Source organism: Coturnix japonica, chromosome 7 (assembly GCF_001577835.2).
Source record: "Coturnix japonica isolate 7356 chromosome 7, Coturnix japonica 2.1, whole genome shotgun sequence".
In the NCBI taxonomy this organism is placed as follows: domain Eukaryota; kingdom Metazoa; phylum Chordata; class Aves; order Galliformes; family Phasianidae; genus Coturnix; species Coturnix japonica.
In genome coordinates this window covers 25266349-25285553 of record NC_029522.1, presented here as the reverse complement: position 1 = coordinate 25285553, position 19205 = coordinate 25266349, and the positions used below count along the sequence as shown (strand labels likewise).

At 40.3% G+C, this 19205-nt stretch overlaps 1 protein-coding gene and 1 long non-coding RNA gene across 3 annotated transcripts in view; one reads left to right on the top strand and one right to left on the bottom strand.

The window, feature by feature from the left end:
• The window catches only part of PSMD14 (proteasome 26S subunit, non-ATPase 14), a 44207-nt gene extending 27888 nt beyond the window's left edge, over positions 1 to 16319 (bottom strand). The window contains exons 1-3 of the mRNA XM_015869143.2: positions 16188 to 16319; positions 11106 to 11184; positions 8811 to 8862 (exon numbers count right to left, since the gene is read on the bottom strand). Of these exons, the coding sequence (XP_015724629.1) occupies positions 8811 to 8858 (48 nt within the window). The 5' untranslated portion in view covers positions 8859 to 8862; positions 11106 to 11184; positions 16188 to 16319. The remainder of the gene's footprint in view (positions 1 to 8810; positions 8863 to 11105; positions 11185 to 16187) is intronic.
• LOC107316985 lies at positions 7940 to 9686 on the top strand. Of its 2 annotated transcripts, none has more exons than XR_004307921.1 (3): positions 7940 to 8030; positions 8106 to 8210; positions 9496 to 9686. It is a non-coding gene; the product is annotated as an uncharacterized LOC107316985 (long non-coding RNA). The 2 variants fall into 2 exon arrangements; XR_004307922.1 differs by having other exon boundaries at positions 7942 to 8030; positions 8161 to 8210.
• Positions 16320 to 19205: the final 2886 nt, after the last annotated feature.

The window sequence follows — 19205 nt, the reverse complement described above, 5'->3', positions numbered from 1 at the left end:
AGAACCACCATAATCATTCCTTTTTTTTTTTCCCCCTCTCAATTGGAACAATTTAAATGTGAACATAAGACACACAAGCGAACACTGACCACTGTAGTGTTTATTCCTTCCCTAGTAAGGCAAGAAAGAACCTTTTAATAGTTTAATTTTGTGAGTATTAAACAACTAGTGTGAAAAACAAGCTGCATGTAAACTATTTCTACTGCCTCTGCTTCAATGACTAGCTGAGGCAACCTGTCATAGGAGGTGTTAATTGGCAATAGGAGTACAAGTCAGAAGCATGTTCCCCATCGTCCTAACCCAGCAAGGCTAGGTCATTAAAGTGGAAATGAATTCTTTCATGCCGACTTAACCCTTTCAGTACATATTTGCAGCTGTTATAACTGAAGACAATTGAGAAAGACAAAGTAAAACTAGCACTACTTTGGAATGTAAGTATTCACTAACCCTTATCCTTTACTTCTCTACTTCCTTCAAAGTAGTCATTCCAGACAATCACATTTGTTTTGAAGGTGGGAAAAAGGGGCATTGGGGTATAAACACAATGACAGCCATGGTAAAATAACGATTTAGCATATTAAAAGATACATGTAAAGATCAGGCACTCAAAGTGAGCTTAGAGCTACTGTTTTCACTGAGGTAAATCCAGTAGTGAATGTATAGATCAGAATGGGAGGAAAAGCACTATAGAATACATGCTAAAAGGACACAAAAACCTGAGAATTGAGAAGAGAGAGTGAGGTAGGGGTGATAATAAAGACTCAAAAGTCACTTAAGCAATTCTGCTCTTCTCTACTTAGCCTATGTAGAGAAGAGGCGTAACCTGCTATGTTGAGATATACCCTAAGAAAACCATACCTCTTTTTACACATTGGTAAACCTAAAAATCTTATCTAAATGATGACTGCGGAGCAGTCCCGTCTGTACTGAGACAATGCACTTCAAAACAAGCAACAGCAGTTCAATCAGGGGAAGCAACAAAGTGAATAATCTCAATGTTTTAACAACATGGTCATGACAAACACCAGAAGCAACGCATTTCATTTCCCATAGCACAGGACAATCAGTCATGGCACAGCAAATTATCTTATTCATAAAAATAAAATAAAATCCTATAGAGTTCATAGGAAGGGGGAAATATACTGATTTGCACTGTAAATCACACACTAATTAGAAGGAATTTAAAATTTTATTGCAGTTTTCCAGCTAGTACACACACAATTTTACAGTTAGTTCCACATCAACAGGATTATATTTTGAAGCGAGCATTATGTCTAAACAGTTTGTATGTTTAGGCCCATTTTTATACCAATTATAATCAAGCATACATAACAGACCACAAAATACCATAAGCCTCAACAAACAGCCTAGATTTCTGAAAGGATCACATTGTCTTGTTACACCATATGTCAGATGAAATAAAAATTACAGTAATATGTTTAGTTTCAGTCTTGTAGACTCCAAAATGGAGTAGGGATGCTAGGGAAATATTATGGCATCAATCGTTGCTTTAAATTAAAAATATCTTTGTGAAAAACTTTAACAGGCTGGATTAAAGAAAAAACTGCCTCAGTATGTTTAACAAAATCCTGTCTCCTACAAAAAAAAAAATCCATCCAGGTTCACATTTACAGCACAACTCAACAACAACAATATAGATGGATTTGAAACATTCAACATTTCCCACCTTCCTCCTCTTCAAAACCCAAAGTTACAGAACACAGAACTTTGTATAGCTCTGAGCAGTTGGCTCAATGGGTTGGGATCACCAGTTTGCAAACACCTCCTCAGCAGAGCCAAAATTTTACTACCTCTTTGTTTGTTTTAAATTAAACAGAACTGACAGAGAACATGGCCAAAATTCTAGTTTTGTGTATATGCAGGAACCATCCAACAAAATTTAGCTTATGTTTCTAGCCTGCCCATTCAAAAGTTCTTTAGTAGAAAAAAAGAAAGAACCCTCAGTGATATCCCTTCCATAGCTAACAACTGCACAGAAGTACAGCAATCCACCTACAAGGGCAATGGCAAGATTTTCCACATATAGTCACAATGCCTAAAATCATCAAAATTATTTTATAACGTCTTCTACCAACAACAGTGTTCCTGTTTCTGAGGTTCCCATAGAAAATACCATTTGAGGTGAAGGCTTACAGCTTAGTAAGAGAATATATATATTTAGCAGGATTTGGCACTGGTATGCAGCCAGTTTAGTTTATTTTGAGATAAGGTAAGCTTAGTTTTGCTACACTATACTTTGTATACAGAGACTTGTACTGATTAGTCATTCTGGTTAGTCTAATGTTTTAATAAATACATATTATCCAATGTTCAAATGTATTAGAAATATATTGATATTTACATATTTGATGCAAATTGCAATATTCTGATTTTTGTATTACCAATGCAGCTGTAGCATGAAGTGGCCTCTTACATTTAAGTATTTAAAATTTGCTGAGACACACAAAAAAGCAAGGGAAGGTAAGTTACATCACTGTGCTAAGCACAGATAGCAGAAATCCATATGAATAGCGTGACAAAGCAAATACTGTTTTGCGCGTGCATATGTTTTTGAGAAGAACTACTGCTCTTCACAGCTTGAAACTATAGAGAAACGAAAGAAAAATTCAGAAAAGTTCAGAAAAATTGTTATCTATTCCTGTCAACACATAATCTACTGAGGTTTAGAAATGAGATACTGAAGGAATCAGGATTTGTGAATTTTTCTCTTCCTCCAGAAAGCTGTGCTCAAAGTTCTGTTTGATGCTGTCATATTCTAAACAACTGTGTCAAGCAGTCCAGGTAGCCCTCTGTGCACCCTGCCTGAGGTCACCCTAAAGCACACCAAAACCTACCAATATTAATGCACAAAGAACACCTCTAATGTATGGCCCTAGTGGCACTGCAACTTATTATTCAATAGTATTTCAGATATATTCAATAGTATTATTATTATTCAATAGTATTTCAATAGTATTTCAGATGAGGAAACAACTTTGATCACTATATGGGCGCTGTTTTCTGCTTACAGAACAGAATGTTACAAGAGAATAGGCACAATGAAAGAGGCATAAACATGACTGCTCTTGTTTAGTCTTTTTTCCTATTCTCTCATTACAACTACTCTCATTTCCTTGCCCAAGTTTCCTTTGTCTCTTCTATGGAAAGTCAGCTGGACTATGCTGGCAATTAAGTTGAGAAGAGAGAAGCTAATTGCCTAATTATTAGAAATAAAGAAGTTTAAAATCTGAGGCCAAGAGTAGACAGCTAAAAATGGTCTCCAAAGCTTACAGGAAAACAGTACATCATAGGAAGCTGATAATGCTCAGGGACAACCCACTAGCTTTGTAGCTTTTAGTAAAGCATGACTCCAGAGTGGCACTTTAATGCATCTTTTACCCCATGAAGAAAGTACATGCTGTGGGCAAATACTCATCTGCTTAGACAATTGTATGACAGTCCTTAAAGTGACTTCAGAATGCCCCTGTACCCCTGCCCCTGTTAACACTGTTGGATATAAATAATGTTACAATTACTCAACTATATTTCCAATGTACGCAAACTATATCAACTTTTAGCAATCCCCAACAGTCTTCAAGTAAGCCTATGCTATCCGTGAGGCTGGCAAATTCTGAGCGTAAGCAGATCTGGACCACATTGCTGCCTTAAATATGATACACAACTTTTGCTGCTTTAATAAAGGACTATTCAACCAACCAACGTAATAAGGTACTCAGCTCAGTCAATGCAAGTAAAATAGCATGGTTTACTCTACCATGGGTGCTTTTCTCCCTTCCTGAAAACGATCATGTATATAAAACATATAACAAGCACACATACCTGCTGGAGCAGGGAGGGACCAGCTGACATTCAGAGATCTCTTCCAATCTTAATCATGCTGTGATTTTAGATATGAAAGCTGAGACTTTCTGTAGGAGATACTGCAGGCCATTATGTTCTTCAAAATTTTTATAGGAATTGATGTTGGATGGTTTTCAGTGGATGACTACTGTTTGTGACTGAGAAAATTTTAAAGCTTGCTACTCTTTAAATGGGTTGATACCCTCTTGGGAACGAATCAAAATTGGAAAAAGTCACACAAGCTGTATTCTAGCTTTTTTTTCTTCCCCCCTCTCCCCCCATCAGTTGGGATGTATATTGACTATTTTAGCAATAAAAACATTCTGAGTACTTGGAAACATTGGTGGAAAATGTCTCACAAACAGTGGCACAGTAATGATGCATAACTTCCAGAGCTGTAAATTCACACTTATTCCTCTTGCAGAGTATTCTCAGAAGGAATATCAGAAGTTTGAAATGCATGGGAAGCAGAGAATTGTGTACCGTCACAATTCAGGCCACAAGGTTTATATACGCAGGGGACACAGGAACGAGAAAGTCACTGAGGTGTAATAGATACCAAAAACTATAAGAAATGCTCCATGCCATTTGAAGAAAAAACAGCTAAACAAAACTACCCAGTTCCTTACGTTAAAGGCAACAGCATTCAACAGACACACTTGTATCCTCCAAAGTAAGAACAAGCTGTTTCAAAAAGCAATTAACTACAATAATGTTCAGTAAGTTGCCTTATTACACAAGGGGATATTAGCATGCAGATTAGCCAGCTAGAACATGCCATTTACTTCAAGACACATCAGTTTATTCCAATGAAGTAACTCAAGGAAACCTGCATTTAATTGATAATTGGAAATCAGCTACTGTGAGCGTGACCCTCCTTTGTCTGCCAGCTCACCAACTCTTATTCTGAAGCCTTGCAGAAAACCAAACCAGTAGTGCTCTATTCTAATAACCATCCTGGCTAGATCAGCAGATGAAACAGAACTTTGTATCAGTGGCAGGTCTCCCAAGTTCCCACGGTGCCACAGATTTACTCAATGGGACCACTATGTTCTGAAAACCCATGATAACATGAGGGAAAAGGTTCCACGGAATCAAACACTACAATGCTTTAAGCCTCATAATCAAAGTGACAGTTTTCGAGTGCCATTTACAATGCCCTAATCTGGAAACATCCCAGCTAACCCATCTGATCAACTATTTCACAGATGGAAGCACTTGATGGCTAATTGGCAAGTCCATTATTCAAATAAAATAGCTATCTGCACTTCTATTTTCTATATTCCAAGTCAAGGGGTAAACATTCCTTGTAAGACACAGGTCACTCCTCTCTGCCTTCCAGCCCATTTTTATACTGTCCCCTCCCCCCACCATCAAATATGTTAATTCAGAAATACAGAAATAATTTTATTTTCCATGTAATGCACTAGAACATTTGTACGCACCAACACAACGATGGAAACCACTATTTTCAAAGATACATTAAGAAATGAAAAATTATTTTTTAAAATATCACTTATTTCTCTGCTTCCTACCACACCTAGACAGAAACAGACCAGCTTTGCTCATGTGGACAAGAACTTGTATAGCTTGGGTTACTCTTCTGGTAGTCATGGGCAAACAGCTCTTCTCTCTTCATTTACTCACACTCTGAATCAATATCCACCAGGACTGCCTAATAGAGACATATGTGGAACTCATTTCACTAGCAAACAATAGCTCAGCGTACAAAATGAAGAGGAGTGTTGCTCCAAATTCCTGCCTGCTGCTTAAGAAGAATGCTTTACATACCCCACAAAGCCTGTTGATTTGTCTGCAGCAAATGTACAATGCAGAACCAAGTAGAAAATCACCAGTGAAATTTAGTGGTGGGCAGTATTTCAGGGGATACAACAGGGAGATGGAAAACAATGAAACAGAAAAGGAGAGAAAAAAAAATGGCAAAGCAAAGACGCAGGAAGAGAACGTGCAAGAAAAGGACAGTAAAGGTATTTCCAAAATCTGAACTCCCATGATCAACAGAAGAGAAATAAAAGGATTAATAAGCATCATATCCCTTTCTAAGTGTTTCCCAACATCTTTTTAAAAACCCCTCAATCCCTCACTCTTCTCAATGCATATCACACAAGCAGAAATTCAAATGCTGACACTACCAGGCAGCTGGGAATCAAATTATGTACAAAGAAGGTCTTATTTATCGTGCCAAGGTCAAAACTAACATAGGTATATCTCATACAAGGAACACAAAGTTAATGACTAAGTTTACTACCAGACAGAAAACACCATGGATTGCTAATGTGATGCCAATGCATCTTCATTCCTATTTTCTTCTCTCTAGGAAGGCAGTCCTTGTCAATCTATGACTAATAAAGAAACTGTTCATAAAATTCCTAAACAGTAAGTCATTGGATGGAAAACACAGTTAAAATATGCATGTGGTTATTCTTACAGTGATATTGCCTTTCTCAGATATTTAGCAGACACACATGCAGATGTATGTGGTCATTGGTATTTAGCACAGACCACCTCTGGATAACTCAACATTGAAACCAAATAATTTGCCTTCAAATAACACCTCAATAATATGTTGATAAAGCAAGCAATAAATGGAGAAAAAAAAAATGGATTTGCTAGAAGTAGCTCCCAAGTAGAATACAAGACACCTAAAGACTTCTGAAAAGAAAGATGTAAAAACAAACCCAGGAACAGCATATGGGAGTTTAAAAGTAATAGGGAAAGCAAATAATATAATACAGGTGGTATTAGAAAGGTGAAAGAGACAGGTGCTGTTGAAGAAACTAAGACAAGTCAATGAAAAAGAATTCCATGATAGCGATCAAACAGTAACAGTGCTTACCAGGCATTTGCTGATAGTCAAATATTTGTTAAAAAGCAAATCAAATCAACTGTTAACTGATCTTATTTGATACTCAGTCTTCCTGCTAAGAAATCAAAACCTCCACTAAAAGATTAGTTAGATTGTGTTCCTTTGAAAGTGCTTCCTTTTCCATAAGTCTCTAAACACATATGATTCTTGCATAACTCCAACAGGTAGTTTTACTATGTTCAACCTTAAAAGCAAAGCCTTCAAAGAAAAACAGTTTTATACAATTGTTTAATACACTGCAGGGCAACCCACTGGTAGTAGCTCTGTCTACCCCACAGCAGGACAATAAATACTCAGTTTCTTCCTTCCACCTCAAAGTCCTCTGATTCACTCTTAATTATGTCTCAGTCAACACTCAGAACAGAAGTGATCTTTGAATGTCCATCAAAACACTATATTCTAAGGACACAAGATTATTCTGTTTAAATATACTTTCCACTGCTTCAGTAAACCAAAGACTACAAGAGTAGCCCAGATATGCACTGCAAGCAGCAACTTGCATAAAGAGCAATTCAGTTTTCCACTTTCTTTTCAGTCCAACACATTCTCATCAATTCATTTAAGATACAATTCCATATTTAAACAAACAGAGCAGCTTTGCAGGCCAAAGCTGCCAGAGGAGTTCATCAAGCTTCCTTTGACTGTTATATTCTATTGTCTGCTGCAGTTTCCTATCAAGCCTTAAATTAAAGCTGAGAAATTCAGAAGACACCCGAGGAATTTAACTGTAAATTTAAAAAACAGCTTTGATATGCATCAAGTTCAGAGAGGACCAAGAAGTGAAAGCTTGAGTGATTAGACTGCACAGATGTTAAAAAACTGAAGAGTCATGAAGCAGGCTGGCAGCTCTGGGGAACAAGAGAAATAGCTGCTTAAGAAAGTGAAACTAAAAATAACTGAGGACTGATTGAAGATTCACTAAAGGAGCGTGAATAGAATTTTAGATATAAAGAGGGGAAAAAAAAAATTCATAAAAAGTTGCAGCTAATTTAGCCAAACACCTAGAGGCTGTAATCACTTTGGAATATGCACCAAATTCAGTACTATACCACCGGACACAGAGATGTCACACATGACCAAAAGAATCCATAGGTTTCACAATCTTAGTCATTCCAGAGGCAAAACACACACATCACAAATGCTAAGACAAACAGAACTGATTCCTCCCAAAGCACAACAGCCTGGTGTAGAATAGGAACCCTCCCTGAGGCAGATGAGGAGTGAAGGAAAAGGCCTTCTACTGCATACAGCTGGAACCAATGGGACCGTGAAGTTCCATCCCGTACGTAAGGAAAGGATTCCTCCTAGAAGACTCAGGCAAAGAAGTTCTTTTCCTCTTTTTCTCCTCTATCAACAGTAGCCAGGAAAAAGCCTGGCAGCCTGATGCAATGAGCTTGGTTTTATTTTTGAAGACATCAACTGGTCAACAGAATAAAAAGCACCTGAGACTTACACTAAGGAGGTAAGAGAGACCACACACATGGGCTTCATGCTGGAAAAGGATGACTGCTAGAGGGGTCTTTCTGCTGTGAGCAGAGCTACAGGAGCAAGGACAATAGCCAGCGACATAAGAGAGTACAACACGTGCAGGTGGCTACAGCTACCTTCAAGTGATGAAATACATAAATACCTCAGTCATAATGCCTACCACAACCTCATTTAAGAACTGAATTACTTATTTTACAAAGAACCAAATGGGTACGTTCAATCACTTAGAGCAATAATAATGTTCTGAAAACCCCTAGTACTGGAAATCCATTTTGAATTTTGTTTTCTGTTTTCATGGCTTTTGAATTCAAACTAGAACCACTCAGATACCACGTTAAAGGTTAATAAACATTCTATAAACCCACAGTGCCAACACAAGCGTTCACACCAACAAAAGCAGTCAGACTGTAGCAAGCAATGATTTGCATACACATATAGCATCTATGAAGTCAGATATGATTACCGTGAATTCTGTTTTTGGGGGGGAGGGTGTTGTTTGAAAAAATAATTAAAGGCATTTCCAGTAACTGATTTAATATAAAAAAGAGAAGATGTTGACAAGCTGTATACTAACCTGTCCCAGGCCAGGCATACCTCCTCCAAGTCGCAGAAGTCTATCCATATTTCTAGAGAAAGAGAAACAAAGGGAAAAAAATGTTCCCAGGCTCTGAAGTGTTTACTAAATTGCTATCTATATAATTCACCTTCAGTCACTCAGTATGTCAAAAATATTGGTGGTAATTACAACACAACATCAGACTTCCTGTTAATTAACACCACATATTAATTCAAGAAGCTGTCTTCCATGCTAATTAACAGACCTTGTTTTATTGCTTTGGTTTTGGGTTATCCCCATTTCTGAAGATGACTACTCTTGACAAACTTCTCTAAACTTTTCTATCGTTCAATTAACTGCAGGAGTTTTGTTGCTTAAGAACAGCACCTACATCCAGGAAGTTCCTGAAACTTAAGACATACATGCAAGCTTACTCTAATTTGTTCAAAAAGCATCAATACAAATGTGAAAGTAAGGATTTTAGCATCCTCATTAGTAAGTTCTGCGCTAATTAACTTACAGCTTGTCAGTTACTATCAAAACTACATGTGAAAGACACTGAGCAGATTATGGATCTCTGAATTAGCATCAAAAGCTTTTTTTTAATGAACTCATTACACTAAAAGAAATACTGTAAAGTAAACATTTAGTGTGTATATAGTTAGAACATTAGTGACAGTGCAGTCATTTAATACATTTCCAGCGTTGTATGTGGCATTGCTTCCGTGCAAGACTATTCCAATCAACGCAACCAACTCGTTACCGTCTTGGAAAGAATAAAAGTCATTTTCATGCTGCAGATTTTCAAGGATTGACCTCTAGGAATGAGAAATGCTGAGGTGCCCAACTAAAGAATTAAACAGATGCTTATTGCTCTGCAGTTTATTCATTTAATATTGTTGAAAAGCAATTTAATCTTTCATCCTTGTCAACTAAGTAAGGATTCTGTTCCAGGTGTAACAGTACTTTAACCTGCTCACACCTCATACCTAAGACACGGATCAACAACACAAGCTATTTGATAATCTCATTCTAGTTCAATGCTTTGTAGGACACATTACTAAGGCAAGCAAACCTCACAACTGCATCCTCAGCCACCAGAAAGTGCTTCCTTAAAACCACCTTGGCACTACATGAACTAAAAAGGAATTTATTGAAAGGTTATAGCTGTCTCTTCAGATATGCAATGAAAGCAGTTTCCTTATTACAGGCAAAAGCTAAACACAGCATATACACCCCGTCATCCCAGTCTACAACAAACTACAAATCAAGAATTTTCATTGAAAGGTAAAGTTCACGTTCAAAGCTATTATGTGAGTAAATCAGAAATGGCTTCTATGAAACACCCATGAGTACGAATTAAAGCCAAATAAGTTTCATTTTCTAGGGTAGACAAGCATCCACTGAAACCCAAAGGCAATTATTTATCTTTATGACACTGACAATGGCTGAAGAGTGGCAGAAAAGTAGAGTTTAGCTATTAAAAATGGAGTTTTAATCAGTCACGATTGTGTGCTTATTTTGAGAAATCTGACACTACAACAGGTAGAGACAATGAAATAGAAGAGCGGACGCTTCTCCTGTAAGCTGTAGAGGTGTTTTACCCACCCGTATTTAAGAAATAATATTGGATAACAAATTTCATACCTCATTACCTTTCGCTTTAGCAAGTGGCATACAAAAGCTATAACCAGCTCATTAATATTTTATTTATAGCATTTATTCTAGTTCCTAAACCAACAGAATATCTTAAATGTTAATGTAGAAATTATGCAAGTATGTTGTTTAATACAACAAAATGTGCTTGTATACAGTGAGATTAGAACAACTACTTATACAAACTGTTTATCAGCATAACATTCACAGGTTTTGGAGCATCAAAAACCCCATTTTTTTAAATGGAACTGTAGGGATATAACACCCTATAGCTACCACTAAACTGAAAACATTCAGATTCTCGAAGCAGCAGCACACACAGAATCTCCAAGAACTAATTCTAGATGCTACATAAATCATTTCACTATTTCCATAGACTGATTCTGCTTAGAGCCTTTGCAACTAATATTTTCCTAATTTTCAAGTGAAGATGCTTTAGTAGGTTAGAACATATTTAGTCATTCATAAATATAAACATCTGAACAATTTATGTATACAATCCAAATTAAAAGAAAAATTGTTAATCCTTTGTGCCCAAATATTATTTCAGCAATAGTTTCAGTGTGAGTGATGATGCTTTTCAAAACTTAAGTAGCATTTTAGACCCTAAATAAGATTACTTTAGGTTTGCAAACAGAACAAATCTGCATTTCTAACCTGGTGCTCAACGAGAGGTGATCGCAGAATAAACTCAGCAGAAGCTCCCACTTTTTGACTACGAAGATGTCAGCCTTTCCTACAAAGCAAAAAAGGAAGGAGGAGGAGAGAAAAAAACAGTAAAATTAGAAACATAGTAGCATTAGAAACATTAGTAGCATAATGTAACAAGAAATGTTGCACTGACGATCTCTGAAAGGATAAAGCATCATTTCAGAATATCCCAAATAACTCTTTTTTGGTTTATTTCAATAACATGTCTGAAGGATTATATGTGCCACGTGTAGCCCAAACTTCTGTAACACAGGAAGAAGTTTATGAATAATAATGTTAAACCTATATCTTTTCAATAGCTACAACGAGAAGCCATGTTGTATTTTAGCTGATGAAATATGACTTCCAATTTCACATTTATACCACCTTAACAACTACACAAATCCTACCAAGTCTGTGCCAACAGTTCAAAGCTAACAAATCATTTCTGGTGCAGTTAGAATAAAGTACAGTCTCTTGTTACTATTTTAGAAGAACTGTACTATACAGAGCCTTTGGTGTAACTAAAGTAGTGAGGGAGGCCTCCACATTCACCTGATCTCCAGTTTAGGAAGGCTGCTTTACACCCAGTGTAGGAGTTCATAGCTGTGTTATCTTTCTCCCAGAGAACACTGCCCACTAATTGCATCCACTCAGTCTCTCACAGCGCAGTGTTTTAAAACAGATCTGTGGCCATGATTTGATAGATATTTTTTTGCATTGTCAGTGTTACCATAAGGAGCACTGGGAAAGCTGCTGCTGCTTAACAACTTGATGCCGCTTTTCTCAGTGCTGCCAGAGCAGCCGTTTATGCAGCCCTGCAACAAACTGATAAGCTAAGAACAATGTTGGTTTTAACCCCATTTGCTTCTATGATAGGAATCATGCTGCATCCCAGAAGCAGTAGTCCTAGAACAACAGCAAATGAGGAATTGGAAGTGCCAGATGCTCTAAAGCAAATCTAAATTCCAGAAGAAATTTACATCAAGCTAAAGTTGCCCAAAGAATGTCTCCACCTGTCTTTTTTGGTTGTAGGTACACTTGGTAGTTTTACACAAGTCACAGAATCACAGAATGACCCGGGTTGGAAGGGACCTCAAGGATCATGTAGTTCCAACCCCCCTGCCTGGCAGGGCCACCAAACATACACCTTTACTAGATCAGGTTGCCCAGGGCCCCGTCCAACCTGGTCTTGAACACCTCCAAGGACGGGGCATCCACAACCATCCAGGAAGGATCAGATGAGGCAGGACCACAGCAGAAAACAGCTGCACCAGCACAGGCTGCAGACTACAATCAGTTCAGAAGCCTGCCCCACTTGTACCCAGCAGCCCTGCACTCCCTTCTCCAATCCCTTCCTGGGATATAAGAAACAGTTCACTGGGTGCTTGGATTAGTGTTAGGTCATGAAGTGCAGCCAAATAGCAACTGTTATCAAACTCCACCTGGATCAGTCTGGGGCACAAAGTGGATAACAAAGATGCAGTTGCACCAAGGTGACCATAGGAAAGAGAGTGACACAGAACAGCAGCTTGGCTTCAAAGCCTTCAGCCATTGGACACAGCTACTGAAGACAAAAAAGAACCTATATTCTTAAATTCATCACCTCTTCACACACACACACTTCCACTCCAAGCCATTCTAAGACAACTTGAAGTCAGTATTCAGACAAAAAACTCCTGCGTGTAACAAATTGAGAAAATGTGCAGGGTAGGAAATACTAATGATATTCTACTCTTTCCAAAAGAAACTGGGATTCATAGTGCAAAAAGTCTATCATTAATGAGCAGTGTTAATGCTGCTTTAAGGGCAGCTCTCTGTCACAGAACACTACTGTAAAATACAGACAATTCAGACATCAAGAAGTACAGATATCAGTTTCAAAAGCATATTTTAACTAGATCTTCCACTTCAAACACAATCTAATGTCTAATTTAAGAGAAAACCAGCTTAGCAGCACCAGAATGTAGCTTATGCTTCTGTCCTGATACCAACTGCCTGCTCTGTCCTCTTGGTTTTCTCCTAGTAAATGCATACAGTTAAGTAACACAGAGTTGAAAGTTTTCCCATATCTGCTGACAAATGCAAAAGGCTGGTGTTGATTACACACCTACCTGCATTTATTTCATATTTTATACACATAAAATAAGTATATAGATAAAAACAGAGAAAAGTAAAGAGACAATTCACAGAATCTCTCGTTCCCTTCCTTTACAAAGACAGAAAAAAGTACATCGATAATCACATAATCATGAAGACTGGAAAAGATCTCTAAGAACAACCAGTCCAATTGTCCACCTACCACCAATACTGCCCACTAAGCCACAGTCCCTTAGTATCAAATCTACACTTTTTTTTAACACCTCTAGTGATGGTGATTCCACCACCTCCCTGGGCAGCCTGTTCCAGTATTTGATCACTCTCTTGGAGAAGAGTTTTTTTCCAAATATCCAATCTGAACCTCACCTGTGCAACCTGAGGCCATTAGCCTTAGTCCTATCGTTGTTACCTAGGAGAAGAGGCCAACCTCCCCCTTGCCACAATCTCCTTTCAAAGTGTTGTATAGAGCATAAATGTCTCCACTGATCCTCCCCTTTTCCAGACTGAACAATCCCAGTTCCCTCAGCTGCTTCTCATAAGGCCTGTGCTCCAGACCTCTCACCAGTTTTGCTGCCCTTCTCTGGACACGCTCCAGGGCCTCAGTGTCTTTCCTGTAGTGAGGGGCGCAAAACTGAACACTGCACTCAAGACAAAGCCTCACCACAGTTGAGTACAGAGGGATGATCTCTTTCCTGCTCCTGCTGGCTGCAATATTTCTTATTCAAGCCAGAATGCCATTGGCCTCCTTGGCCACCTGGGCACACTCAACCAACACCCCCACGTCCATTTTCTCTACACAGTCTTCCAGCCACTCTGCCCCACATCTGTAGCATTGTCTGCAGTTGTTGCAACTGAAGTGCAGAACTTGGCACTTGGTCTTGTTGAGCTTCATCCCATCAGCCTCAGCCCAGCTATCCAGCCTGTACACCTCCTTCTGTAGTGCCTTCCTACCCTCAGGCAGATCAACACTTTCTCCAAACTTGGTGTCATCTGCAAACTTACCGAGGATGCACTCAATCCCCTCATCAGTAAAGAAGATGAACATGATTTAGCATATTTCAGCACACATTCTGAATCAACTTGGAAGAATTAAGATGTGTCCCCCAGGACACAACTGGGACCCCCATTGACCACCAACAGCCAATCAGGGACACCATAGAGGTCAACCCCATTCCTCTCCCTGACCCCATAGCCAACCTAAATGACCCCATAGCCACCTCAATGACCCCATAGCCACCCTACAGCACCGCATAGCCACCTTAAAGAAGCCCATAGCCACCTTAAAGGACCTCAATTGCTGAATCTCTATGCATGAGTCCAATACCACAGTGAATTCTTTCATATTTGGTATTAATAATCCATGGTGGAGGCCCTCAGTGAAAGAGAATTCTACTGGATTGAAAACTCCAGAGTGGGCAAAACAAACCAAAAGGCCACCAAAGAGCCCTAACAGCAGCAAGAACACCAGAATAGGCTCAGTTAAAAGAACTTAATCCAGTCTGAAATTGCTACACTGAGTAATTTCATGCTACACTGTGTAACTTCAATTTCCCCTCTGGAAACTGTTTCTCCACCTGCCCTAGGAGGACTACAAGGCTGAGTTTTGGATAAGTGCAGCCAATTCTCAGTTATTTGTTCTTTGAAGAATAATGGACCAGAAGCAGAATAAAACAGGCAGGTTGGGTCCCCTGATTTTGCTTGTGAATTCCTGAAGTACAGCAAACACGTCTAATCCTACTACACTGCTGCTGAGCTGCAGTTACAGAGTCAATCCAGACTGAAGGTGAATGGCCTGTAGTGCTGAGAACACCAAGTTACAAGTTTAAAGTACATCAAGTACAAGTTAGCAGTGAAGGGAACAGTCATTAATGAATCGCATCACTCTAAAATGAACTTTTTAACTTTAAGCTATACATAGGTAACAAACTCCTCTAAACTGTGCAGTAGGGAGAGCAAACATACAGCTGTTCAGGAACAGTTCTTCCCTACCAAGCAGTCATCATGCAGTTTCCTGCTGTTCAAGACAGCCAAACTACCTGTCCCTCTCAATTATGCCAGCTGATGGGGTATAAACATAGCCTGCTTCAATCCTTTCCTTGCTTCCACAACAGAAGCTCTCAGCCAGTGCCCTTCACAGCAGAAGCCTCATCCAACCGCACACCCTATATGGGAGACACACCTTGGACACACGCTGGAAGGACTAAGCTTTTAAGCCTCACGCAAACCTGGAGGGCTGTTCAGATTGCCTGGCACCCTTTTGGCTATTTGTAGCTTTCAAATACGTTTTATAAAGCTCAAAAAAATAAAGAAAAAAAAAAAAGAAAGAAAAAAAGAAAAAGAAAAAGAAACGACAACCCCCCCCAGTCCTTGCTGTCCTGTGGGACTTGCTCGTCTTAGCGAAAACAAATACCTCTGTAAGTGATGACCTCAGCGCGCACTCAGCTCTGTCAGCTGTTTACAAGTGCCCAGCTACGTCACTTCAGTTCTACGAACAAGACTGAGCTGTGCTGTATACAAGGCACAGCGCTGCTGCTCGTCATGGTGCCTCAGTTCCTACGCAATCCCGTTTCCCCCAGCCCGGCGCGGACAACCCTTCTCCCCACCTTCAGCCCTTCGGCCCACGAGGTCCCTGACAGAGCCGCCTCTGCCCCTACAAGCTCCGCGCCGACACAGCGGCCGGGAGCGCAGAATGGGCGCTGTGTAAGGGGAAGGGCCGGAGGGGCCACGCTGCCCGGGCCCCGCACGGACCGAGGCCCGGCTCGGCCCCTCCAACGCGGCTCCTTCGGGCGCCTCCCGCCAGGGCCCGGCCGCAGCCTCGCGTAAAGAAGGCCCTCGGCGTCCCGCCCGCCGCTCGAACCCGCTCCCGACGCCAAGCAGAGGTCGCCCCGCAGCCAGGCGAGGCCCCAGACGCCTCTCCGAGACCAGCGGGCCGTCCCACCCGGCCCTCACCTCCGAACGGAGCCCACTCCCAGCACGCCGCCTCGGCACGGGCCGCCGTGAATCAGCCGGATCTCATTCAAAGCCGGTCCGCCCAGGGCCCTGCGTGCGCTTCCCGGTTCAGAGGGCGCGCGGCGGAGACTTCCGGCCCCGGAGTCGGCTTGGGGGGGGGAAGGCAGCCATGGCAACGCGGGGTGCTGAGAGCGTTATTCCTGCTATTGTCAGCCCTTTAGAAGAGCCAATAGCAGGACTAGGGGAAATGGTTTTAAGTTAAAGGAGGGAAGATTTAGGTTGGATGTTAGGGGGAAGTTCTTCACTAGGAGAGTGGTTAGGCCCTGGAACAGGCTGCCCAGGGAGGTTGTGGATGCCCCGTCCTTGGAGGTGTTCAAGACAAGGTTGGACGGGGCCCTGGGCAACCTGATCTAGTAAATGTGTATGTTTGGTGGCCCTGCCAGGCAGGGGGTTGGAACTACATGATCCTTGAGGTCCCTTCCAACCCGGGTCATTTTGTGATTCTGTGACCGTTAAACCGCCTCTTCTGTGGTGTGAGGCGCTGAGGCGAGACGCGAGCGGGAGCTGTGGGCCTGAGGGCACTGAGAGAAATCTGGGAGGCTCCTCGGGTATCATGGTTACACTCGTGTTGGCTCTTATTCTGCCCACCTACAAATCCACCGCTGTCACAAAGTTACCTGCAGCTCTTGGAGCAGAAACGTTCAGAAGGTCCCTGAGGTGACACTGAGGTGCTGAATGAAGCGCTCAGGCAGCTTCGCACTGAAGTACTGATCACAGAATGACCCGGGTTGGAAGGGACCTCCAGGATCATGTAGTTCCAACCCCCCTGCCTGGCAGGGCCACCAAATATACACATTTACTAGATCAGGTTGCCCAGCACCCCGTCCAACCTGGTCTTGAACACCTCCAAGGACGGGGCATCCACAACCTCCCTGGGCAGCCTGTTCCAGGGTCTAACCACTCTCCTAGTGAAGAACTTCCCCCTAACATTCAACCTAAATCTTCCCTCTTTTAACTTAAAACCATTTTCCCGTGTCCTGCTATTGTCAGCCCTTTCCAAGAGTTTACTCCCCTCCTGGGAGTAAGTTCCCTTCAGGTATTGAAAGGCTGCAATGAGGAACGTTAAGCTTGTCTCAAGCTCAGAGCCCAGCTGCGTCCAACTGGCACCCGAGCACAGATAACCAGCAGATAGGATGGCTATGTGTTCTAAAAATGCATCATCAGATCAAAAAGAGAAGGATGAATAGGAACATTGCATGCAAACATTTGGAAAGAGGTGTCGTGAGAACTGAGAGGATTCAGAGCAAAGTAATAAAGTGGTCATATGTATGAAAAATCACATGTGCAGACATGGAAAAGAGTGGAATGGTAACAACTTTTTCCATATGAAGACGAGAAATTTGAGATAAGATAGAAGCATGTGCACTAATGAATGTTGTGGAGGAAACAAACTGGATTTTTCGATTACCTTTATGGTACATGAGAGAAAAACAAACAACAGCAAAAAGATTGGCAAATGGAAAGAGGAAAATGCAAAGCTGAGGAAATAATTCTTCTCATAATATGTGACTGTGCCAGATCTAAATGTCTCAGGAACTTACTCTGAAGAGAACAATACTTTTTTTAAAGTGCATATTTATATATGGTTAATAGTTGAGCAACTGAAGAACATAAAAGGCAATTTCTTGTGTTTCCACAATGAATGACCAAGAACAGCATTACGGCTTGGTTCTGAAGCTCCTTTAAGGATTGAGAATGTGAAATCAGAAGATGGTCAGCACTTTACACTCACAGATGGTTGCGGGGAAGCAAGTGCAAAGGTACTGTGTTATAAATTACACTTCAGCCAGATACAGTTACCCCTTCCATGGCACATTTGCCTCTTTGAAAATCTTAGGTTTTTATACTGCAGTGTGTAAAGTGATTGAAAAGAGATAAAAACTCCATTAAAATCATACCTACTATTCTGCTCTGTAAGAGGGCAATCTTTCTGAAAAGCAATATTCTTATCATAGTCTCTTTTATCTCTTTTCAGATCTTTGCTAGGCTGAGAGAATTGCTAGAGTTAAAATTCCCCAAATATCCTTAGAAAGATAAAGAATTGAAATGTAGCTTATACCACAAATCTGTCATCTCTTGTACATACTATTAAGGCAAAACCTGTCAGTGCATTTTGTCATTGCAATCACAGCCGGGTTATTCAGGGGAAAAACAAAAAACAAAACAAAACCAGAGTATGTGTGTGTGTGTGTGTGTGTGTGTGTGTGTGTGTGTGTCTCACACAGAAGAAGATATAGAATCATAGAATTTCTGAGGTTGAAAAAGACCTTAAAGATCATCATGTCCAACTGCAACTGAACTGTACTTCCCTAACTCATTTCAGCCCTCCACTAAATCCTGTTCTTGAGCACCACATCCAAATGGTTTTTAAACTCATTCAGGGATGGTTTTACATCTTTTATTATTTTACTTGGAAAATCCAAGCTGCTCCAGCCTTGTCCTTAATGCTCTGAGACTTTGGAGTATTTAAATGTCTTTGAAAGTCATAACAATCAAAAACTTTTATTTTAGATTACATTGATGAGGTAAGTATTGAAATACATTTTATATTTTCCTAATTTGCACGGCATTTTCATCATTTTATTCTTGCAGTTAACTGAAATTCTGTCACCTTAGTAAGAGACACTGATTGCATTTTATTTTTTGCTCCACATACGTGTGTCTTTATGGAACGTTGCAGTTCCAGAAGAAAAAATATCTACAAAATTCTTTAGAAGTGGGAGCATCCCACTGGTTTAACACACTTAGCAAGGAAAAGCAACGTAGTCAGGTCTTTGTACTTCACCTGTACCCACTGATTTGAATGAGTTCTGTCAGTTCAAACCATCTGAAGATTTGGGCCTTCTTTGAAATATAAAGTGGAACAGACTTTCATTGTTATTCTTAATTACATTTCACGTCACAGTATTGACTCTCATAAAACATACATTTATTGAAATTTTATAAATAATATACTTA